We start from the raw sequence: 26,879 nt of genomic DNA on the forward strand, positions 1-26,879 counted from the left end.
TTACCTTTCAGAAATTACATTTTCTTTGTAAGAAAAAAATAAATACAAATGTACAACATCAATCATCTGATCTTATCACTGTACTATAGTAAGGCCATAGTAATTTTCAAATCTACTGTATTGCAACAGTATCATGTAGAGACACTTGGATAAAATCTAATAAACGCAAAACTAATAAATATTAAGAAACACGTATTTTTGTTATTGTTGTTATTATAACACATTTTGTATGGGAAAACAAACTAGCAGCACTAGCATATTTACGATAGATAGATAGATAGATAGATAGATAGATAGATAGATAGATAGATAGATAGATAGATAGATAGATAGATAGATAGATAGATAGATAGATAGATAGATAGATAGATAGATATTATTTTATTTTAAAAGGAGGAATGTCTGTAAATATATATATATATATATATATATATATATATATATATAAACAGAACAGAAAAAATACCATACCAATATTTTTGCTATTTTTGTAAGGGAAAGCTAGCATTTCAGATATTATGCATTTATCACCATGGTACCTAAAAAGAAAAACATACATGAAATAAAAACATAAAACAAAACAAAATAAGAAAAAAATATGGTAGTTTCATAGCACTTTTTTTGTTGATATAATTTTTGTAAAAGAGATACAAATCTGCAGGTCACCAATTTATTATAATTGTACTCTGTTGTGACAAAAAGTGTCTGTAAATATGTAAAGTATATAAACATGCACTTTGTTTTTTTTACCTTGTTAACTTTCCATAAGGGAAAACAAACTAGCAGGTAAAATATTTACAAATATCACGTAGTACTGTTATTAAAAAAAAAAAACCTGTAGTTATTAGTGGTAGTACCAAGACATAGTTTTAATGAGCAGTCAGTGTGTGTTTACTGCTGCAGTGATGGAGCGGCCTCATCGGCACGACCAAACGAAGCTCTCGTTAGACCGGCGCGGGCTCTCTCCCTCTCTGCGGTGAACAAAAGGGGGATTCTGAGAGCGGCAGGAGGACCCCTGAGGAGAAGAAAGCCGCTGCACTCCAGCGCTGTGGTGAATGAGCTCTTTTCACCAGAGTCCTGTGCTGTTTACTCTAGTTCAATAATAGCCCTCATTTTCCAATCATTATTCGCTCCGTCTGACTGCTGCTATTAGCCTGTCCGGCGTGTCATTCATAACGTGCCGTACACACCCGTGTAGAAATAACGTCACAGCGCAAACACACAAAAACACACATTCCTATGAGGGCTTATGTCAAACTCTGTGACTCTCATCTGGTAAAGCCGGTTGTCAAACGTGTCATGCTCTAATGCCGCCTCCAGCCGGTTCTCCTGACACACTTTAGAAGGTAAAAGAAACTTTAATTCATCTGGCGACAGTTTGACCACTCGGGTCAGACGCCTCAAAGGGCGATTTTGTGTAAAAATATATGTACTTAAACACGATTAGCTGGATGATCTATCAGACCCGTATTTTAATTATTTTTTTTTACATCTAATATCACAGACAGAAGCCCGGCAGCCAAAGTCAGCGCTGCCAAACTCTCCATTTTGAGTTGGAACGCGGCTTTCCCAGCGTATGGGATCGCTCGCTGCAGCCAATTTCTGAATCATTAAAAAAGAAAACTGCTCCAAAAAAAAAAAACGTGTTCTCCTGTGACAGAAAGCGAGTGTATATTTCTATACGGTATTGCGAGCGAGGTAACGGCATGTTTTTCCCGTCGGCGCATTGACGGAGGTGTTGAGATGGCCAGAGAGGGAGGACGTGTTCGGAGGAAAAGGCCTGAAGAAGCGGGTTAAATGGAAGGAGAGGCTGGGAAAGAGAGAGGGATGTTGGCAGAGCGCGTGGCGTGATTTGAAAAGCTGAGATCCGTGCGCCGGTGCCAAACACACACACCAGTCGAAGTTCCCTTCGCAGACCGGCTTTTGTTTCCATTTTGGCATTTTGCACCGTCTTTATTCTCCATGCCCGCTGTTCTATTCTGTGTTTTAACAAATGCAACAATGTAAATAATAACATTACTAATAATTAATAGTCGAGCAGGAGGAGGGGGATTCATTTGGTGTGGTTATTGTTGATATAATCTCTTTTAAAATGCCAGAGAACATTAATATCTCTGGGTAACGTTATTTCTGTTTATGTGTGGAGTATATACTGTACGGCATGTTGGGTTACATCTGCAGGTTTTATTCCGCTGTTCTTGACTTTTCTTTCACGAGACTGTGCTTCACGAGTGTTTAAATATTACAGGAGAAACAACTACAATAGAGAGCTTTTCAAACACACACCTATTGTGCATTTCTCTGGCTTTTTTTATTTCTGTCTTATTTGCTTCAAATTAATAAACAAATATATTTATTTAATTTGATATGCTATGTTTTTCACACAGTGCATAACCATAACTGCTAAATAAATGAACATACATATCTTTAGGGAAATTATTATTTGCATATTTCACCTACGCACATTAAAGCAAAACTTAACTATACTTATCTGTTAAAATAGTTTGAATTAGCATATTGTATACTGATAAAATATATTTGTTTAAATTGTCGTTTAAACGCTTCTGTATTGTAATAATTAAAAAATATGAAATGCAGCATTAGATATTTGCTATTAAAATGAAAGATAATTAAATACCTATAAAATTACATTTATGAATTTTGTATTTTGTTCAATTTTCATTTTAGGAAATTTGATGATGAAATTATGAATATATTTTGAATATAAAATGTTGAATTAAATTGAAATTATTTATATAAAAAAACGAAATATGCATTACTTAAAAATATATATATTTAAAATATATAAAAAAAATATATATATATATATATATAACTTTTTTTCCCCTGTCATCACTGAAGCAGATGCTCAAATAAGCATTTTCTCCCTGCTAAACAAATCGGCTGTAACACACAGGTTTCAAAATATTCTTATGTCATCTTTTTAAAAGCAGCCAAAAAGCAAACGCTAAATCCAAAAGGACTAATATTTTTCCAGCACCTGTAATTAAACAAACTCTCTCTCACAAACACAATAAACACAGGAAAACCAGCTTCCTGAGTGCGCTCCAAGCAACACCTTCACATTGCTGAAAGAGAGTCAAAAGTACACCCAGCTCCAAATCAAATCAAATGTGAAGGTGACCAGAGCGGCGTGTCAGCGGTCAGTGCGGGTGACTGTCTGCTGTCTGTCTGCTTACAGGCCTCAAAGCCTGGAGCAGCGGGGATCTGTTAGCAGCCCACAACACCTCGATCACCAGCCAAGAAGGAGCGCTGCTGTCCAAAGGCCTGACGGCAAGCAGTCTCCTAGCTTTTGTCACGTCTGAAGAGATGCAAAAGCTTGGCTAAAAAAAAACTGATGCAGATAAATACCAATTATAAATGTAAAGTTTGCAGCTCACACCGTCATCAAACCGACAGCAATAAATCCGTCTTTATTTTTAAACACTCGCTAGAAATCGCAACACCTCTCTCTTGAAAGCTGTGGAAACGATCCTGAATAGATGATTCGCTGTGAAACAAGTGATTTAACGCTTGACCGCACTTTAAGAGTCTTTTGTCGTTCTACTATATACATCCATTTCCTTTTCTAAAAGGAAAAGGCCACCAGTAGTTCCCCTCTTTTCAGCGTCAATCCCTCTCTCTTCTTTACAACACAGAGCTGTATAGCCGTCGCCTGACTACAGGACTTGGCACTTGGTGTTTTATCGGCTGTCTGAGCTGGACACAGCTCGATTAGAGATGAGAGCAGGCACATGTTTTTATCATGACTGCGCGATAATGGAAGCCGTATGACGTGGCGAGCTCCAGAGATGACTAACCCGGGAGAAAACATCCATCATTCTGACAAACGCAGAAGAAAAATAACAACTTTTTTTCTGGAGCGGCGCGAGACGGTCGATCTGAGGTGCTCGTCAAAAACTCCCATTAATCATCATCATTAATACAGCTGGAGTACAGCGAGAAGACCGAGCGTAATTATGCCATCGTGCTCCTGGGTATTTAAGCGTCGGAGTTTAACGTCACCAATCGCTCCCAGGGGGCGGAAAAACGACACGCATCGTGTCAATAAACCTCTAAACAACCGGACCTGGAAAGTAAATTATACAGGAATCGTGCCTCCTGATCTACAGCGTGCACATATCACAGTACATGCAGTTGTTCAGACGCGGGAACCGAAATGTAAACGCTGACTTTCAGAGACAGCAAAAGCAGAAGTGATCTAAACCAGGCCTGGCTTTTGGCAGGCGCTCGCCGTTTAAAACTGCAGTCGAAAAATAAATGCAAATGTTTGCTTTGAGAATAATCTTCGCAAAATACAGACGGCGTAAAACGGGGTCTGTCAGTGTTTAAGGGAAATGAACAAATGCTGCAGTAATATTCCCTCAATATGGTAAAGCGGATGTGGATGGAACAATGAGCCATCGGGCCGCTTTAATAGCGTCCGGATTAAGACAGGAGATTCTGTCGGGTCAGCAGGAGATAATCTGAGTCCTGGCATACCGTTAAACAGGAAAAGAACGGCATGCTGAACCGGCTAACTGACGCTGAGTTCCACATGGAGCGAAAGGGAAACTCGGCATGGGCAACAAAATCTCTTTCCGAGGCCCTGCCAACAAACAGAATTATGGCTCTGTGTCACAACAAAGGCGAAAACCGCCATCAAATGTTGCCTGTTCACATACTCTGAGAGCACAGATAATAGCTAAATAACTGAGCTGCCTGTAAATAGCTGCAAATATAATATTGCGCTGTTTATGAGCGTCTCTTTCTGCGTTTTCCAAAGAACTGCTGCCAATACAGTGACCAACATACAGTGCACCTGATAAAAAAAACAGTTGCACCTGCAACAAAACCACAATCAATCATCTAACTTTACAAAAAATAAATAAATAAAAACTCTTCAATATTTTAAATAATGCACATATTAAAAGAACAAACTATTATTGTTGTAGTAGTTACAGAAGGCATTATCTTAAGTGTTTAGATATAATCTTGGACATTTATTGGTTTATTGTTATTACAGTTAAATAAATAAATAATAATAATAATAATAATAATACATTTGGTAAATAATTAAATATTTTACTTGAATAAAAAATACATATTCAATGAACAAACTATTGTTTTAGTAGAGCTATACAAGACGGAGCTGTACTAAGAGCTGTACTAAGTAATTAGAAATAAAATCCTTGTTATTATTTTGTTTATTATTATTTTTATAGATTATAATAATAATAAAATATAAATATATTTTACATATAAATATATATTATTACTGAAAATCTGAAATACAAAACACGATAATATTATATTTGTTATGCTGTAAAACAATACATTTGTGCATTTTTTGTTCATTTTTATGTTCTATTTAGTCTGCATTTATCATTAAGTTGCATGTAAGTTGTTTTATTTGTTGGGATTTTTTATATTAATGTTCTGATTTCAATATCTAATTTTGACTTTTCAATGCTGTGCAAAATAACTAAAACAAAAAACTAAATATGAGTGTAAATTAAAAGTACATTCTCTGTCTATGAGAATGTGATCACTCTGATTATTGGTGTGTTTATTTCAAGGCAGTAGTGTGACTAACCAGAGAGAGTGTGTGTGTGTGTGTGTGTGTGTGCGTGTCTGGCCTTTACACCAGCTGGGAGCAGGCCAGCTGTTACCGCCACAATACACAATCTGACATTTATACACACACACACACACACACAAACTATCAAAGGTATGGGTGGCATTATGATACACACTCTACAGCGTACATAACCTATAAACCAGTTCACACACACATAAACACACAAAAAGTAAAATATTTCAACATTTCACACACACTCCTTCAAGTTTCATTGCAACCACACAAATAACAACAAAGAAATAAACACAACAAAGCCTGTATTTGCATATATTTGCATTCAAGTACATTTCTGGAATAAAGCCCGGAACTAAATCGGACTGTGTTTCCTGAACTGAGTTACGCGGAGGCGCATTTCAGTGTGTGTGTGTGTGTGTGTGTGTGTGTGTAACTGTGACTCACCTGGCGTGTGGACGAAGTAGGCCAGATACAGGTCCAGTTCTTTCACAGACACTCCGATGTGGTGCGGCTGCACACAGAGGCCGTGGTTGGAGCACTGCGGTGACTTGACCAGCCTCTCTCCGTCCGTGCTCTCCAGCGGGCTTCCCTTGAACAGGATAACCATCACCAGGTCCAGGCGCCAGACCTTGTCTGCTTGCCTCAGGCAGTCGATACGGCGGATCTTGCCCTTCTGGTCGGGATTGGACAGCACGCAGCACGGCGGCTTCTTCCCCGTGATGGTGAGCACGAAGTCCTCGCGGAACTCCGGCCGGATGTCTTTGCGGAGCTTGGCGAGCAGACGGGACGCCCACTTCTGCTTGATCTCGGGCTTCTCGCCCAGGAGTTCGTCTTTGACGGCGCGCTCCTCGTCCTTCGTCATGCGCTTCTCGTGCTTCTTGAAGTACTTGCGCTTGCGGGCCTGGAGGTTGAACCAGGTGTAGGAGAACGCACGGACGTGTGGCAACAAAGCCTCGATGAAGGGATGGAATTCATCCTGTTGGATAAAAAAAAGCACATTTCAGAGACTTTCGTGGAATTTAAGAAAATAATTTAAGAACTTTGGAAAAGGATGCATCGCATGCGGTACACATTTACTCATCTACAAATAACAACTTTGTCTTGTTTTTGCATTAAAAATTGTGTAAATAAAAGAGAATGCATGCTAATTTAGGTCCATTTGAATGCAATTTAGGATTAAAGCATAAATCTCAATAATTTAAGAGAGGTTTAAAGACAAAATATATTTGCCAATGAGGTAAACATAAGGAAAAAATAAACTTAATTCAGAATATTCTTTCTGGAAACAAGTCTTATCTTAAAACATTTTTGCTCCTCAAGTACATCTATCTTGTTTAGGGATATTTTCACTGATAAAAAAAGATTAAAAAAATATTTTTAGCAGTGTAGACATCAATTTAGTCCAATTTAGAAAAAATATAATTTTCAATTGAAATAATCATTCTTACATTCTATTTAGTCTCTATTTATCATTACATTCCATTAAAGCCATTTTGAGGCTAATTTTGGCATTTCTTTCAGTGCTGAGCAAACAAATCAATAAAATCCATAAATGAAGACGGAATAGAATATAAAATGAAAGCCATTATGAGAATGTAACCGATAATCATTTTTAATTTTCACAATTGAAGCATGCATAGAGCAAGATCCCTCAAGATCATACACAATTACCCTACACAAATACAAAGACTTTCAATTAAAGCAAAGTAAATGCAAATTAAAAGCTTAACAAGGCTCTTTTTCACAGATAGTTTAAAGATCTCAGCGGCTGTGCAGGAATTCCGGGATTCTGCAATTCACAGAAAGCAGCTTCTTTAGCTCAAGTCAGGCCAAGAAAAGCTTGGCGATCCCCACGGCAACGGAAGACTCATTCAGCTCTCCAATAATACCTTCACCACACAACGCTCAGTGACAAAGCCTAAACCGCGCCACGGTGCCCCAGTGCCAGGGCCGCCGTGCCCCAGACCCTCTCCGCCAACTCTCGCCACAACAAGACCGCGGTTAAACTGCGTCCCTTCAAGACCTGCCATCAAATCCTGTCTGCGGGCTGCTGTCGTGCAGAAATCCAGGCATGTTCACATTTCGACAATCGAGAAGGCAGATAGCACCGTGTAAAGCACACACTGAAGACAGGAGCAGAAAGAGAGAGAAAGGCTGCTAGTTACCATTTTGCACTCTCATCATAAATTTGGCACGCCGTTCAGGACGGGGGGGAAAAATCCACCCGCACCAGTTCTTTGCCACTCACGCCGAAACAACAACTGCTGGCTTGGCAAAGACGAAGAATTGGCGACCAAAAAATATACTTGGGTAAAAAGGAAAGAAGACTGGAGATGCTCCAATTGCCGGCGGAAAGAAGTTAATTTCAAGATCAGGAATTTTCTTTTGCTTTGCGGTTCCAGGTAAAATTGGTTATTAAAAAAATAACAGCTGCAAAAAAAATTAAAATAAAAATGAAATAAAGGTGCGTGCACACAAAAAAAAAACAACAACTAGGAATTCAACAACGTTTAAATTAAATGCTTTCGCTTTCTAAATAATTAAAACAAAACAAAAAAATCTAAACAATGGCGGGAAAAAAAAAATCCTTGGCAAAGCTCAATGAGTGTTTTCTTAGATCTTTGTATCCGGCAAAAAACTCAGAGAGCGCGGCACACACATAAAGCAGGCACACGCGCACATGCATGCACACTGCTGCGACGAAGGGGGGCAGGTCGGGGGGGCTGGCTAATGCACAGCACAGAATACGGGCATGAAAAAAAAATAGAACCGAATCAATGTTGGACGAGCTCGCAGGACCGCTGGCAAACCCAAGTGCTGCTGCTTTTTTTACTCCTTTTCTCTCCAACTCTCTCTCTCTCTTTCGATCGCTCGCTCCCTCACTCGCTCTCTCTCGTCCTCTCTGCGTTCTTTCCTTAACCATCGCCTGAGTCTTTGCCAACACGAGTAGGGCCCACCTATTTGGCAACAAGATGCCTGTAGCTCAGCCAATACGTTAGCTTGAAGAGCTGAAAGGGAGGGGAAAGAGAGGAGGGGGGCTGGTGGCAGAATGAGAGAGAGAGAGAGAGAGAGAGAGAGCATGCAGTCCAGTCCGGTGGTGCACAATTTGCCAGTTTGACAAGTTCCTATCCACCACCGAGCCAAAGTTCATCATCCCATCAAGCTAGTCATGGCAACCGTGTTGTTAAGTCTGGGTCGCGGTCGCCGCGGCTTGCGTAACGCCACCTTGGCACAGGCCGATGGGAGAAAGCACACAGCTCTCTCCGAAAAACTCCCAGCAGACCCTTCAGCCGGCAGCTGCTCGTGGATTTAGGGGCTGAAACAAAGAGGAAAGCGACCGCGCACCCCTCGCTCCCTGTGTGAATCTCTAATTTAAAACAAACATATGCTGTGTTTGTCTGAGAACCCGAGGAGCTCAGGCCGAATGCAGCGGAGCGAAGTACGCGAGACCTGAGGTTACTATCAAAACTTTGAAAAGTTGTTCGGAACGACGTCCAGGCAAATCAATCAATCAATTCTAACACAAGTTGTGTCAGCTTCAAAATCTCCCATCAGCCATTTTTAGAAAATGTAGAAATGGTCAAGCACTAATGAGTATGTAAGATCACTTCAAACACAAACGCAAGCACTGTTTTGTACCATTTGGAAGGTTTTCCGAAGTTTAATTGCGCAAATGTTTATGTGCATCAGAAATTTGCCAACGAATGCTCTGATAAAATGCATTTCCAATTAAATGGTTTTCTTGACTGAGTTGACTGGGAGTGAAAATGCTGCTTTTTATGATTTTTTTTACACGCAATCATAATCATCTATCTGAGTTTTGGAATACTTTAATCTTGCGATCAAAAAGAATATAAAACAACAGCTGCTTACAGCATAAAATAGAGCAGAGATTCCTAGAGATATTCAGATCTGAGACGAAACGAGACGTAGACAGGGCTGTTGATCAATTCTTATTGATGATTTCTATAAAAAAAAAAAAAATTAATCAGAGAACGACTGGGATGCTGTTCATCCCACACACACACACAAAAAAAGGGAAATTGATTTGAAATGCTGGATTAGCAAACATATGCAAATATCTCTTAAATGAGAGACCAAGAAAGCATCATTGGACGGATGTATGGTGATAACGCTCTCCCATCGCAGCAAAACTCTTCATTAGTGCTTCCTCTTTCAAATCGGAGCCTACAGTGTCAAAACCAACACCTGCTTGAGGTCTCTAATAAGATGCTAATTGAAGCACACAACCAGAGGCGAGCTGAATTTGTTTATGAATGCATTTGTTTCAATAAAAGCAGCACCTTTATTTCAAACAATCCCTTCTCTGTTTGAAACACGGCCCTTAATGGCTTCCTCTAGTGCTACCAGTGCGAGTATGAGATAATTAGCTTCTGATCAACATGTGCGTTTGGAAACTCACTTGCCTAAAGCACAATTCACTACTTCTATAGGATGGCGGCGCCAGAGAACAAAGCGTTTTTACAAATCAAAAACATATTGTATTTTATATATATATTTATAATATTATAATGAATCCAAATTTAGTTAAGCTATTATAATAATTTAAATGCTATTAATTAAAAATGTATTAGTTTAAATATTTGTTTAAATGTTCGACTGCTAACTGAAATTGCTGTTGTAAGATAAACAGATATCCAGACTAAATCTTTACCAACAAACATAACGCACTCCCGCGTGTTATTCCTGACAAAAACACAATCAATTACTAAAGAAAGAAAAGAAAAGAAACATCTGAAGCGCCGTGAAATTTGTGAAAACAAAGACTCGGGTCCAAATATTCAGTATCCAACTGACAGTTGCGGCTAAATAAATGCGCCAGGTTGCTTGGCAACCGTAAATAGCCCACGGTTATTAGGCTAATGAACTATATTACTTGGCGGAAGAACTGTTAGTTGTTGTTGTTATTATCAATAAAACTATTTCTTATACACTGAATCACATACTGTTGTTGGCGTTTAATAAACGCACATGAGTTAAATCTCTCGTGACTTGTTTTATTCTATGGGCCTGATCATTTCAAACGTATAATAAGACCTAATATCTCAACGGAAGGGATAAAAGTGTTAAATCTTTGTAGAAAAACATAGCATATCATCAACTTGTATCAGTCTTGTCGTCAAAACCCAACAAACCACGGCCTGGTTTCTCACCTACAATCCCATCACGAGTCTCAGTGCTCCTCACAGGGGTCAGGGGAATCCCGAAATACGGTTCAGAGTTAGTGAAGCGGCGTTTAACGGTCACTGACGTGTTTCTCAGCAGCGCGTTACACCTGCGCGTCACGTCCGCCGTTCTGACCACAAATCACGAGGAGCGGGAGATTTCTGCCAGCTCAATTAAAAATAATCGCTGTGTTATTTTTTCCCCTTCGCCTGTTCCTGCAACATTAATGCTTAAAAGAGAGAAGACATCATCTCTCGAGCGTGTGCCAGCAGGCGGATGGAAATGAGCGAGCTGGAAAGAGTGTTTGCTGTCGGGCGCCAGAGAATCAGTTGTGTTAGTTTGTCACTGACGGTAAAATCAATTAATAATAACAAAAACACACCCAAGCACCTTCCAATCAATGCAGAAAAAACTGTTCGGCCAAAGAAAATTACTCGATCGTCCAAGTACGCGCAGTTTTGAAGGTTATGGCATACATTTTTGGCATATAGACCTAAATGATAGGCTGACCCATGCATTTTGTCTTGCCATAATATGTTCAAAATCCATATTCAAGTCACACCGGTAATAAAATGACAAGCTGCGTTAGAATAAACAATGCAGCCTGGAAATCTTGTTTTAGGCCTATAGGCTATTATTCAAACTTTTTCTTCGTCAAAAACTTTAACTATTCACTTCATTTTTCTCGGTTGGTTTAAAATCAACTATTTTGTTGAGCTATTCGAGCTGTATCACAATAGCAGCCTGCATTTTACATTGGAAACTTTGGCAAAGTTGCACTATAGCCTAGTTCTATGAAGCAAAGTGCGATCATTACCCTAGTTTTACTGAGCTGGCCCAACAATAAAGCAAAAAAAAAAAAAAAAGCACAAATATTCATAAACACAGGAGCCTAAACCAAACCCACTGGGGGTGAATAATCCACAGACGAGTCTCAGATCTCCGACTGCGATTCAGTCACACAGGAGCGCGCGCATGTTGAACGTGGTTATTGAATGTTGATGATTTCTCCTGATGATTCCTTTCGGGTGTTTTCTGTTAAAACACTCTAAACGATTATAAATTCGGTTATTGAATATAATAATGTCGATTCCACGCGCATTTATCCGGTTATTTAGAAGAAAGAGGAGAAAGGCTGCACCAAAGACGAATACGATTACAGTCCAGCGCTTTAAAATCCCTGCAGTGATCAGTCTAGCTTAAAGAAGAGTTTATTATATTCATACGAAACAGATTTCAACGAAATGTTAGATAGTAAGCTAATATAATATCCTGCAATATCAATATCCCTCACAGCAAATAAGATCATTTTAGGAGATACTCAAACCGGAGGAATGAATGATTCACAGAAACAGAAAACCAAATAAAACACATCGGGTTAAATATAAAATGCATTTCCCTCGCTTTTCAGTGCCAGAAGACTGATCTCGCGCAGCACAGTTATTTATAGCAAACCAGTACAAGGCTCTTATTTTTCCCCTCTTTCTTTTTTCTTTTTTAAATATTTGATATTATCAAGACATTAGATTTGATCGTATAAATAACATATATTTTTTAGAAACAACTCAGCTAGTGAAAACAAATAGGTTATTGTGAAATATCTATATTTAGAACTCGGTCAGTGTGAAAAACAAACAAATCAGCTTAAGTTTTGGAAAAATATCAGAACTATCAATGTCTTTATATTTCAGCTTTCCGTAAAATTAACATGCCATCTCCTAGATTAAACATATTTATTGTAAAAATATAATAATAATTATTATTATCATTTTTATTAAATACCGAGCTAATTGGAAAAATTGGGCTGGAACCTGAATTTTCTGACTACATCATCAAAATGCTTTTATCAAATGAAAATGTGAACATTTGGTGGAGGTGGAATATGTGCAAGATTTAATTCATATAAAATGACTATACTACCTTTAAACCAATAAAGGTTTTGAAGCATTATAAATTACTGAAAATAACTATCAATATTAATTTATTAATGATTAATTAATTATTGTTCTTTAATATAATTTATGTTGTTTCTAGGTCAAATTTTTTTTTTTTTTTTTTTTTTTTTATAATGCGCTGACCATTGGGGAAAGCAGAAAAGCAAGCAGGTTTAATGAGAGAGATGTGGGGTTTGGGGTTTTTTTGGTCGCCCGCTGTGCGCCCGTGACCCTCCCTGCGCATGTGACCCACCGTGACCCTGAAACACCATAATGAAGACAGACGTGATGGCTGATTCTGCCCTCTTACAGGAGAAAGACACTCTGACAACACAAGAATATAAGAGACAAAGAGCCTGTTAAAATGATTTTTCATAAGGGGAAGGAGGCAGACAGTGAGAGACAGAGTAAAAATGTGATAAATACCAACATGACAGACGTTGAGGGAGGTGCATGGAGGCTGTGGAGAATCATGTGCTAACACACGCTATCGTGAAGACGCCAGTCCAGACATGCCGGCATGCCAGCGTGGACAAAACCATAGCGGTAAAGAGACATCTGACCCACACACACACACACGGCCATCTATTGTGTCTGACACTGGACACACTCTCACACATGCACTCGTGTATAACCTCACACCTCAGAGACGTGGACCGCGTGTGAAGGTGTGTGAGCGTGAGGTTCGAGCAGGTGTGTGTGTGTGTGTGTGTTGGCACAGGTGAGGGCCGCCCCTCCTCCCGCTGCTGATATGCTGCAGGTCTGTTTGGATTTCTGAAAGAGAGTCTGAGATGAGTAAAAACTCAGCTCTCGCAGCGACGAGTGACATCAGCTGCTGTCAGTGCAATCAGAGACACACACCTGCAGATTTATATCGTGTCAAATCACACACAAGCTGTTTTATGGCAGTGGCTGTGAAATATGGGAGGCTGGGGCAAGTTGTCACAGTGCATGTAGATCATCCTAGATCAAAACTGTTTTTTTTTTTCATCCTTTAAATTATTTCTTCATATTTATATTTTGGGATCCCACTTTATATTGGCCTTAACTACTATGTAGCCCACTTACATCAAACTAAGTACAATGTATCCTACTTACTGTGTTCATAGTGTATTGTAAAACAGTTTTGCTGCTATAGAAGTGGGATGGGGTAAGGCAAGGGACAGGTTTAAATGCAAGTTAATTAAAATTAATAAAAATAACAGTTTGAAGCATTTAATATTTATTATTTTATATATTTTATTTAATATTTGTTAAATAATATAAAGTTTCACCAGAACAATACACAATAATACTTTTATATTTTTGAGTATTATTTTTCATGTTTGCTGTTTTATATAGAAATTTTTTTAATCTTCAGTTTCAGCTGTTTAAATTATGTAGACTTTATAATAGCTGCTAATTAGCAGATTTCCATTGTAAAAACTTGCCCCAAAGTCAAAGTACTCTAAATAAATAAATAAAAAACAATGTGTGTTACATGATTTTATCTTTTTTTTACTCTTTTAGTTTATGGTTTTATAGTTTATAGTTTTTTTTTTTTTTTTTTGATAGAGTAATATCTTTATTTTTTGTCAGAAATTACTATTTTTATTTAGCATGGATGCTTTAATTTGGGCAAAAATTACTTATTTATAATGTTACAAAAGATTTCTATTTCACATAAAAGCTCTTCTGAACTTTCTATTATTTAACAAATCCTGAAAGCATGTATCACAGTTTCCACAAAACTATTAAACAGCACCAATGTTTTAAACATTGATAATAAATGTTTTTTGATCAGCAAATCATCATATTAGAATGATTTCTGAAGAATCATGTGACACTGAAGACTGGAGAAAAGATGCTGAAAATTCAGCTTTGCATCACAGGAATAAATTACATTTTGAACTGTATTTTAATAGAAAACTGTTATTTTAAATGATAATAATTGTTCACAATATTGCTATTTTTACTGTGTTTTTTATTAAATAAATACAGCTTTGGTTGGAAGAAGAGTCTTCTTTCAAAATCATTAAAAATGGCAACCTCCCCAAAATGTTTGAATTGTAGTTTACACACCAACTGGCATTTAAAAATTATTCTGCCCTGAGAAAGATACGTGAACAAAGTGTGACAACCATCCACAGTTTGCCCTATGTAGCACCATCATTTTAACAAATCCACTTAAAAATGCAAAGACAGCTAAAATACTCTTTTTTTCTAGATTTGCTGCCCTGTCTGATAGTAGCATGAATGCACATTTCATTTCTGAATTACCAAATGCTATCTTATCAGCTTAAACGGCGTCAGGCGTGAGGACGCACCCAGGCCCGTACAGACCGTGGCTAGCTAGTGATGCATGACGATAGCTGAAGCTGTTTGGTGGTGTTTGCAATTACCCCAGTTTACAAACCAGCACATTACTACGTGTGAAAAATCTGCAAGCAATTTGTGGCAGCAGAGAGAGAGAGGAAAGGCACATGTATCCCAGAGGGCCCTGAGAGCTGCACGGAACGCACGGCACTCTGGGAAGAACCGCATTGTAGGGTTAAGGCCTGCGAAATATCAATCTGAAACACATCAGCTCATTTGTCAACACTTTCTCTGGAACTAATGGGAGGAAATGGTTAAGGTGTGCTGTGCGGTGTGGCGGATTTGCACCAGTGCCATCGAGATTCACTCCACTGCATACACTTCTGCAGAAAAAGTCTCTTCAGGGCAGTGTTTATTTGATCAAAAATACAGAAAAAAAAATTGATATATTATTACAGTTTAAAAAAAAACTGTTTTGTATTTGGGCGTATTTAAAAATGTAATTTATTTCTGTGATCAAAGCTGAATTTTCAGCCTTCAGTGTAACATGATCCTTCATCTGATCCTAAATCGACTAAATGTGTTTTTGCAAACATACTATGGTGAGACTGTTATCAAACTGTGATGTCATACATGCCCACACTTTTCCTCTTCCGTTTGGCACATAATTGCACTAAATGCAATGTAAACAATGATGGCTCACTGATAAAAATCATTACTGCATAATTTCTTGAGTAGGTGCTGCACAGAGGATGTAGTCTATCAGAAAACAAACAAACAGCAACAAAAAAAGCCAGCAGCTAGAGATTTATAAGGAATAAGGGATGAAGGATTGCACAGCTGAGCTGGTAATGATGTACCTGCAGCTCTACTGGCAGAGACTAGCGCTAGCAACGCCAAGGTCACGGGTTCAGTTCCCAGGAAATGCAGGTGCTGATAAAATATAGAGCTTGAGTGCACTGTAAGTTGCTTTGGGTGAAAAAGTATCTGCCAAATGCAGGAAATATAAAGACAAAATGCTTTTGGACAGACACCCTCTGCAATTATTCTATTGATATTAAAAGTTAAAATAAATAGATAAAAAAAACCTTCTTTGTATTTTTTTTTCTTATTCCTTAGATATTGAAAATTAAATTAAATTAAAAACATTAATCCAACTATTAGAAATGCTTTCATAGGTTGTTTCTAACACTCCAATATTTTACCCAATGCAAAACATACCAAAGTGTACAAAAGCCTGACAACAAAAACAAGAAACATCAAAGTAAAACATTTAAATGTAGCATTATTACCATTAACTCCAAAAAAATGCTAAATTATAACCAAAATTAACGGGAAAATACCACTACTGTTGAAAGATCATTGTTAAGAGAAAGAGAATCTCTGGTGGTCAAGATCTTTTGATTGCATTGTTACTGTAGCATTATCAGAAATCTTGAGGCTACTTAACTTGTGTCTGATTTCGTCGTACCACAGAGTTATCTGCACGGCTCGATGCACACGACCGGCGCACCACTGATTTCACGTGCGTCGAGAATCAAACCGAGGCTTAGCGCTGCTTACGGAGTGTGACGGAGAACACAGGAAACCTTTGGAAACATCATTAGTCCTGCATATCTCTGCTTTTGATAAGACGGCCCAGACGGACTCTGCAGACGGCTCCTTCTGAGAAGTGGATTTAAAGAGACAGTTCACTAAAAAAGGAATTCTCTCACATGTTTAATTATGTTTTACGATTTCAGTCTACTTTAGTACAATGTTACTTACTGTTTCTTTGCATTGTGAAATTTACTAGTAATTTCTGAGTGAAAATTATTTCTACACTAGTTCTTCACAGTTTTTTTTCTGGTAAAAGGCATTATTGGATGCTGAATGTACATGAAAAGACTGAGATGTGATTGAAGAAGTATTTTCACATGTCAAAGAGATCAATCTTTCAAAAGTTTGGGCTGTTAGTTTTTGTTCTTTTTGCTATGTTTTGGGAAAAATGTATACTTTTATTCACTAATGATGCATTAAATTGTTCACAAGTGTCAGTAAAGACTTTTTTTTTTTAAAAATCCAACCGACCCCAAACATTTGCAATGCAACAGTCCATGAACAGTTTTGCGACCAGCAAACACAAAACGCCTGAAGCCTTCCAGTGCCGACTGTCTCCTTGAAGGCCGGATCTATGACATCATCCAGCTGCGCCGGCTCGGCAGTGTTCCGGCTGTGAGCGAGTCAAGCCGAAGGCACGGCTCTCTGCCTTGATTAAAACCCTCTGATTGGTTGGCAGAGAGAAGTTGCATGCAAATGGATTAGTCGGTGTGCCAAAGCTGTGCCCATGAAGAGCCCAGAATGAAGGAGATTACCCAGAGACCCATTTTTAATAGCTTTAGCACCCCGTATTAGACTGAATACGTCGATAAATTGATTGCCGTGGACGTGGAAGCACAGCGAAATGAATGTAAATGAAGTTAAAGCACACCCCGACACAGTTTAGACGCACGACGTGGGACCCTGAAACGGGAACAGATGCCCCTGCGAATGCACACACGCAAATTCACACAGGCACTACAGTTGCCGAGTGTTGAACGCTTCGCAATCAAAGAAATAAAGGGGCAATCTAGCACACAAACAAGAGATTCCCCATCGCCACTGCCAACAAACCGGGCCCTCCTCTCACAGAACAAGGGATGCACTATTGACTAAATCCTCCTCCCCTCCTCGCTCTCTCTCTCTACTATTTTTCTCTCTTCAGTCGCCCCTCTGCCAGTCTGCGAGGCGTGGTGCCAACGCTTTCCACCGCCGGGCACTTTGCCCTGCCCTTTATGCAAATGCTTTACTGCCATCCCCAAATCACAACCCCTACTGTCTCCTTTCTGCTAGGTCTGTGCCACTCTGTCTGTCATTTTAAGCAGTCTTGTGTTGTCTCTGTTTAACACCTTCTGGATCTGTGTACCGATGCCACGTCTTCCTGCCGCTTTAAAAAAAAAAAAAAAAAAAAAAAAGAATACGTAACCTGAACAAAAGATGTAGAAAATCTGGATTGAATATCTTGTTTTTGTATTTTAAAAGTCAAGCAAACTTTCTGCGCTGCCGAATGAAATTGGAAAAAATAATGAATACCAAACAGGTTTTCCAAACACTCCCTCGTCTGCCATTGGTTAGACGGACAGATAGTACCGGCCCCCCAAACTTCCACCATTGGTTGAGCCAGTGTCGCTTTGATGAGATGTTGAAAAAATGTTTTTGGGGACTCAAATTAAACATTATTTATATACTAGTTTAGTTTTTATTAATTTTAATATAATAATTTGCTTTTTAAATGAGCTTTTATTTGCATATTCAGTCCAAGTTATGTTCTTTTGTCATTTTGGTAACACTTAATGATAAAGTCTCATTACTCAACATTAGTTAATGAACAATGAGCAACTATGTTGTTTACAGTATTTATAATCTTTGATAAACTTATTAATTAAAATACAACTTTTTTCATTGTTAGGCGACGTTTGCTTAGGTCAATTTGATAATATTAACAGATTTTAACAGTGTATTAGCAAAAAACTAAGATGAGTACATGCTATTTTTCCTTCTTAATTCATGTTAACCAATGTTAGCCTAATTGTAAAGTGTTACTGCTATTTTTAATATTTCGATTTAGCTTTAATTTATATCTATTTTAGTTTTGGTAACTTCAGTACTCCAGCGTCAGTTTACTTTATTTTAGGTACTTGACAAGGCAGCATTTATATATAATTTTTTAAGTTGAAGGTTTTCCATCTAATATTTATATTTTATTTTATTTCAGCTTTATTCAAGTAAAAAAAAAATATATTTTTAAGTTTTGGTTTCAGTTAATATTAACAACACAAAAATTACTTACAACTGCCTTGGCACATCGTGGGATACAGGAAACAAATATTTTAATATTGAAAACAACTTTTTGGACCTCCATAATATGATGTATTTATAAGTGAAATAAGATATTTAATAAGAAACAACTGTAGGAAAGAATTTGATGTTGTCCATCAGGATTGATTGGGTGGAGATAAAAGTGAGTAAATTAGTGTGATCATGTCATGGAAAACATTTTCCTTGCTTTTTTTAAACAAAAGACTTCGCTCTACTACGTAGACAAGCTCTAATGTTAGGTAAACGTGGTAAAATGAGTATGAAAAACTAAATTATGATTGTTTTAGAGCAGCAAACCTTGATTAGAATTGGAATTCATGGGGAAAAATAGGCTATTGATATGTATGAGAAGCAAAAGAGGGACAGACGAAAGGAGAAAGTCCTAAATAAAGACCAATAGACACTTCCTCTGCATTCATCCTTACACAAGCAAAAGAGGCCTGTGCCAACACACACACAAACAGGAAACCAAATACACACCTGAGCTATTAAACATGAATTCATATACCTATCATCTTCATCTATCTATCATCTATTTTTTTATTTATATTTTAAGTGTAGTAGTAGTGTAGTTGTACTTTCTAAAAGGAATACAAACGCATTAAGAATAGTTTCTTTATAACCGTCTGACACCAAAAGAGAAAGTGTAAATGCTGAGGTCAGGCTTGAGTGAGAGATTTCAGTAGAGCGGTTCAACTTAAACACTCTCTTCCTATCGGTAAATATGACTGCCCACATCCCTTTCCCCGTTTCCTGCCGAAACTTCCTCCTGTTGAATTAATAAAGATACAGCAACTTCGGCTCTCCAGGAAAGCAGCAGGCTGACGACAGACAGCGGTGGGAGGCAAACAAAACAAAGGAACGGGCAAACGTGAGAACTCACAGTGCTAATCTCATGCATGAAGTCAAGAGATCGCTGGAAGGTCGGAGGAAACAAAATAAGCACAGACGCATTCAGTCTGACCACATTTCAAAGGTTGTGACCTGGATTAAATAAAATCATTTTTATTCTGAGGTTTTGGGGCCCAATTTACAATTGAAGCAACAATATTAAACAATCTCAAAAGATTCAAATCAGTTTAACTAATAAATACTTATATTCATACTTATTTATTTTATCCATATATAAATTCGTTCAAATTAGATCTATCGATTAAACAATTAGGTGAAGAATAGTATAATGCCATTACACCACCATATTTAAGAAACAATAGTTACTAGAAAAGTTAGCGGTATTGCTGTAAAAGAAAAAAATCAGTCGAATAACCTCAAGTTTGGCGGGAAAGACCGACAGAGTGAAATGAATAAAGCCACGGATCAAGACTTGGTAACAGAGTCTCTCTCTCTTGCTCTGTAGAGGGGCGTAATTGGGTTACGGAGCACAACCGCACCATTGTTTTTACAGTGGATGGATTGTACCAGCGACATGCCATTCTCATAACAAACGTATCTGAAGGCCGAAGGCATCTCGTTTGTTTGGCCGTAACTGCTCATGTGCCTCTTACTTCACTAAGATCTTTCAGAAGGAAGATGTTGGACTACAAACATTGTAAAGGGCCCCTGATGTATTACGCTTATGATGCCTTTGTATAGTTTCCAGATCAAAGCCAAATTTTATACTATCAACTAACAATGCTGCGCATAAGCGTCTCGTCTTATGACCCAACCGAACATGCAGTGCTTTAGCCGACGCTAGCAGGCTGCGTCTCATTAGCGGAAAGCCGGCACTCTACGACTGATCTGTAGAGATGTTTGACCTGATCAGGTTTCCTTCAGTGTTGCTGTTGCTCACTTCAAATGATGATGGAGATTCCTCACACAGGACCTTTGGTTGGATTTTCATGCGAGCTCGTAGCTGCACTTGATCTCTGCTTGTGGTTTCTATGGAAAAGGCCTGTTTTCTGAGCCATGTGCATTCGTTCCTCTACTTTCACATATGGCTCCTATTCCACTTGTATTTTTCAGAGCAGCTGGGTGGAGAGCACCGCCCAAACATACTACAGCACCACAGCAACACACATAAACTAGATCTGTACATTTCCTGAAGAATAGTGAGAGACGCGGGTGCAAAAGTTAGGTAAAAAGTAGGGAATTATAGTTTTCTGGGTGATTACCATGGCATAGTTATGTAGTTGCTAGAATGTTCTATGTGGCTGTTTAATGTTCTAAATGGTTGTTAGGGTGTTGGTTGTTCTGATTGGTTACTATGGTGTTGCTAGAATGTTTTTGGTGGTTGTTAGGTGAATGCTAAAGTGTTCTTGGTGGTTACTATGCCATTGCTAGTAGTTACTAGAATGTTCTAGGTGGTTGAAAAATGTTCTAAATGATTGCTAGGGTTTAGGGTGATGGTTCTTAAGGGTGTTTAATGTGGTGTCGCTAGATAATTGCAAAAGTGCTCTAAATGGTTGGTAAGGCAGTGCTAGCTGGTTGTTTAAGTGTTTTAGGTGGTTACTAAGGTAGATGCTAGTATGTTTACCAACGAAAGTCAAACAAACCCAAAAGTCTACAGATATGGCTCAGTTGTTCATATGATATTTTTTGTTTTATTTTATTTATTTAATTTTGATCACTGACCAGGTGAAAGTCGAACATTTGAATGTATAGAAAAGTAACAGCACACCGCTCTTGAACAAAACACACAATCAGTCATGTCTGGAGAGCAAACGGTGCAGGACGAGTTACATACACACACACACACACACACTCACTCAGAGGTTTGTTTAAATTCAGCTACACGTGTAAAGAAAAGCGTCCCGTTTGGAATAACATAATCTCTGAGTTCAGGTCAAACAAGGATATGATAACCTTAGAGATCCTTAAATGTCTGTTGTTTGCAGTTCTTGGATCATTTTATATGTCGTCTTGGGGTTAATTCAACCGCACACTTGGCCATGGGACTCGAGTGAAAGGGTCCAAATTACTTCCTGGCTACTGCGAGGCTGGCGGAGCTCCGGCCAATGGCGTTCTAACTTTAGTTTGGAAATAAAAAGATGACATATGTAAGCAAACACAAGCGAATGTAAGGAAGGAGATATGGAACTTTTCTTGGATGGCCCGTCTTCTCTTTGTTTGTGTAAGTTACGGCACATGGTAAATGTCATTCTGCATTATGCTGCCGCACGATTTGTATTTCGTTTGTATTTTTCTTGAAACCGCCCAAAGCCTGCCGGGACGACGGGTGAGCCGAGGTGAGGTTTCTGCTGGTTCCCAGGAACCTCTACCCATTAAAATTTTAAGACAAAACAGGGAAAATGCCACAAAGTACGGTCATATGAGAAAGACATTGTTCTTAAAGAGATGAACCAAAACAGGGATAAAAACAGCTGGACATCTGGTTATCTTTGAGGGAAACGGTCGGATGGGGAACAGAGCATTTTTACCTGAGCTGTTTGAAGTGTGGAGCCGTGATTAGTCTAACACACACTCAATCGTCGACAGGGAGCCACAAATGCGAAATCATGAGCTAACTTGAGCTCAGTCCATATCCTATTCCAGATGATATGTGGAGGTACGTTAAATGAATCTGTCCCAGAGCAGCTCATTCACGAATGTGCACCAAACTATAAAGTCTGTTTGTTCATTTGGGTGTATTACATATAACACTATGTACACAAATGCAAATGCTACTAGCTATGCAAGCTCAATTTCATGCGATTTTGATATCTTAAATGCACGAACACTAACTGCTGGATTCTCAGCTCAACTGATGAACTTGCAGAAGCAAACTTGATGCAGAATTTCAATTCTAATGTACAAATGTAAAGAAATAGAATTAGTCAAATAAAATTTTATTAGTCAAATAAAATAATATAAATACATTAAATCATTGTTAAAGGGGTTATATGAAAATTATTTTGTGTATTTGGTGTAATACAATGTTTTTTTTACATGGTTTACAGTTCAAAAAACACATTATTTTCCACATACTGTACATTATTGTTTCTCCTCTATGCCCCGCCTTTCTGAGACGTGCTGATTTTTACAAAGCTCATCGTTCTGAAAAGTGAGGTGTGCTCTGATTGGCCAGCATAGTGATTGGCCAAATATCTCAAGCGTGTGATGGAAATGTTACGCCCCTTTCCATATTTGGAAACACAGCGTCTCCACAACATGGTGGCAGCAGCGACAATACAAAAGCAAGAGTAAAAGTTACGCCTTCTTTCTTTGCGTGAAAATTGGGGCAGATTATGAAATCTTCCCAAACAGTGACATGTGGGGGCGTGTTTAAATGAGGTGTTTTAGGAGGGCATGGACCAGTCTTAACTTTTATAAAGAATATATTTTGAGACTTAAGTCTTTGCAACTTTACGGATCTTGTATATGAACAAACAGCTATTACAGTACACACTCCAAAGACAAAGGAAAACTTGAAATGGGATTGCATGACCCCTTTCATTAAATAAAATTAAAAAAACCTTTGGTGTACCAGTCTGGAAGAACACTTTATTTCCCATAACGAATCACCTGTGTTGAATTTCTTTACATTTCAATTCAGTAGATTAATTTTCTGGTCATTCTCATTCAAATGACAAAGTCAGCACCCTGTGAGATGTGGCCAGTTCAATTTATACAGTCACTGTTGTGCAGCATGTGTTTTTAATGGAGGGGGCTTAATTTAATGAACCCAGCCATTTCAGCTCATCTAATACTGGTCATTTTTAAGAGGACTTGAGACTACTGTCCAAAAATTTCAGCTGAACTTGCATGGAAGGTGTGAAAAGAGAAAAGATGCTTCTGCAAAACTTGATGATTAACCGTTTGGTAGAGCCACACAATGTCACAGTGGTGCAGGGCTACAACTTTCCTTGCATTTATTCTACCCTACATAGGGCCTGTCAGAAAAAGCCCTGCAGCCTGTGGCCTGCTACCACTGCCAGCAGACGCTCACAGGAATCCTGTCCACGCAAACACACACACACACACCCTCCCTCGCTAGCTCTGTTTGCTCACAGCTGCCGGGCCTCCTCAGGGTTCATCCGAGGTAAAGATATGCTATATTATGCAACCGTGTATAGATTTTCCACCGCTGGAGGTTGGCCAACTTCCTGCTCACTCAGAGACAGGCGACGAGAGCTGCCGCGCTTTGTTCCCACCAGCAACAGGCAGCGATTCCTTGCAGGACTGATTGGCTAAACAGCACGGCAGGTCATGCCATGCGGCCGCGAGTAACACTCCACACACGATTGTTTACCATCTACCGTCGTTGCTGCTTACTGTTTTCACGCAGTTCTGAAACATTCGCACGCAGATCTTTCGGGTTGCCACGCTGTGACTTTTGACAGACTCTGGAAAAGAACAAAAAAGAGAGAGACGCACATCCACACCCCCCCAACCCCCAAGACAGGAAAAGTGTCTCTGGCTGCACAGTTAACTCATAAGACGCTCACTCTCAGTCACTTTCACACACTGGAGAAATACCTCAGGGTAAAATGTGCACAGCATTCCAATGTGAACCCGTTTATGTTTTAGTTAATGATTTTTTGGGCTCAATAATCTTATCTGAGATGAGAGTTTATGACTGTAGCTCGTCAGAGGTCACAGACTTACTTTCTGAAACTCTTTTCACTGAAGGTTTTACTGCTTTTTTTTACCACATTTAAACAAATTTACATGAAAGCTTGTTTGTTACATCTGACAAAAAAAATTGTGACTATATTCTCACAATTGACTATTTTTTTTTTTTTTTTTTGACAATTGCAACCTTATTTCTTGTAATTTTGATGTTTCATCTCATAATTGCAGTTTTTCACTATTAGGCTTTATTTTTTTTCAGCTGCAACTTCATTTCTCACGTGTGCTATTTTTGATATTGATACTTGATATGAGACTTAATTGTTTTAGAAAAGTGATTATTTCTTAAAATTGTAACTTACTGTGACTTCCCATCTCATATTCATATTTTCTTCTTATTTCCAGCACACAAAAAATATTTGCAGCACACACACACACACACACACAAAAAGAAACTCTCCAGTTAATCATATTGACAACCTAAAGAATAAACAGCCGATCACAGCTGTCGCTGCTGGGAAGGTGTGACGCACATGTGTGGCGGTGGGCATGGCCAGGTTGAGAGGAAATGCAGGTTAACTGTCAGAGCTTGTGTAGCCCATATGGGTTAAGAGTCAGGTGAGGATCTGGCACACGTGGCAGCATTTTCTCGCATGCGCTCTGTCGGTGCCGGCCATGATATGTGCAGTCGCCTCCAGATTGACACGGATGAGCAAAGAATGCACACCTGCGTCTCAGGCGCTTAAGTGTGTGCAGGTGTGAGTGTGTGTCCAAATGCATTATGCATGAGGGTAAAGTGTTTTATATTTATGGTGTTCATTGACAAAAAGACGCAAAATAGAGGAAGGAAACGAAGAGAAACAATGGAAGTAGAGTTATATACATTTTAAATTCAAATTTCAATTTCAGCTGCATTTGATTTTAGCAATTATCTGAATTTCAATTGAGATAGCAAACAGGATGCAGAATTGCTATTCAAAACCATTTTAAGGTAGATTATTAAATATCATATAACTAACTCATATAACTAACTAGAACAGCAAAACTACTTTAAGTATGGATGGATGGATGGATAATGGACAGACAAAAAGTTAGATAGATAGATAGATAGATAGATAGATAGATAGATAGATAGATAGATAGATAGATAGATAGATAGATAGATAGATAGATAGATAGATAGACAGACAGACAGACAGACAGACAGACAGACAGACAGACAAAGAAGATGAAGTATTTTTTATTTTGGAAAATAATTAAATGGATTCTCTAAAAATGGGTTGTTTAATATAAAACCTATTTTATATTAGCCCAATATGAAATAAATAAAATAATAATTAATCATTATTTAAAAATCAATAATGATTTAATATAAACCATAATAATATAAATTAATTAATTATAAATTATTATATAAAATTAATAATTAATACAATAAAAACAAATCTTAATGGTCAAATTAGTAATAATTAGTTATTACCATTATTGTAATAGATTCTGGTCATATCACCCACTCTTTTTGACGGGTGAGTACGGACTCTATTAGTATCAGTGCATTTCAGAACTGCGTCACCCTTGACCTCCGGCAGCGTCTCATAACAAGCATGTTGGTCTTAAATGTCTAAGGCGCTTGAACAGTCCCGCTGTGGTCCGTCATGGAGTGGCACTTTAACAAAAACAAAGTAAAACAAAGAGAAACTGATCTTCTCAGACAGAGATGGAACCAATGGAGCGCAAAGCCAGAGCGGCAAATTTTGCCTAGCAACACTGCGAACCCAACCCATGCCAACGCTGGCATAGCCATCCGACGCAACCCATAAATCCAGCGAACCCCTCGCAGGGGAGTCCGAAACGCACACCATCCTACCCTCATAGAAATATAAATCTAGATTTCACAATGATGCCATAGAAGAAACATTTTTCCTTGGAACATTTGAACATTCTAAAGAGCCTTTACCTAAAGGTTTTATGAATGCTTAAAAAAATGTAGACGGTTTCCATTGCAAATGGATCTCGCACACGTACGCAATGCACAATGCAAGATGGCGATCGCTTCATCTTTATGCCAAGTCCTCAAACAGCTGCTATGGGAAACCTTTCGTCCTGTTTCATGGAGTGAGGCCTTCTCTATTTTCACGAAGATGGTTTTGATCAGCTCCGACCGTACGTTAGGCGACCGCACAAAACCTACGTTTCACGGCTTATGCATATGCGAGCTAAATTATGTAATTTGCGTTCGAGTGTGTGTCCCGTTGCCATTGCAACTGCACAACATATCAGCAAGCACAGAGCCACAGTGGAGCTACGGGCACTGCCAGGCCTCTGCCAAGGCCTAATCCATGCCAGGAGTGACATGAGCGAAGGGAAAGGGAGGACGCACACACACATACACACTGGATATCCTCCTATTCTTTTGGCTGGAGACTCCCATGGCAATGGCAGTAGGAATCCATTCTCCA

The 26,879-nt window shown here is 38.6% G+C and overlaps 1 protein-coding gene across 9 annotated transcripts in view; it reads right to left on the reverse strand.

The window, feature by feature from the left end:
* LOC113067710 (nuclear factor 1 X-type-like) overlaps nucleotides 1-26,879 on the reverse strand; it is a 165,788-nt gene that overhangs the window by 80,001 nt on the left and 58,908 nt on the right. For 7 of the 9 annotated variants that reach the window (XM_026240131.1, XM_026240123.1, XM_026240126.1 and 4 more), the window contains one exon: nucleotides 6,041-6,572. In XM_026240131.1, coding sequence (XP_026095916.1) covers nucleotides 6,041-6,572 — 532 coding nt within the window. The other 2 variants (XM_026240129.1, XM_026240124.1) reach the window with 2 other exon arrangements.

The sequence above is a fragment of the Carassius auratus genome, linkage group LG28B (genome assembly GCF_003368295.1).
Source record: "Carassius auratus strain Wakin linkage group LG28B, ASM336829v1, whole genome shotgun sequence".
Classification (NCBI taxonomy): Eukaryota; Metazoa; Chordata; class Actinopteri; order Cypriniformes; family Cyprinidae; genus Carassius; species Carassius auratus.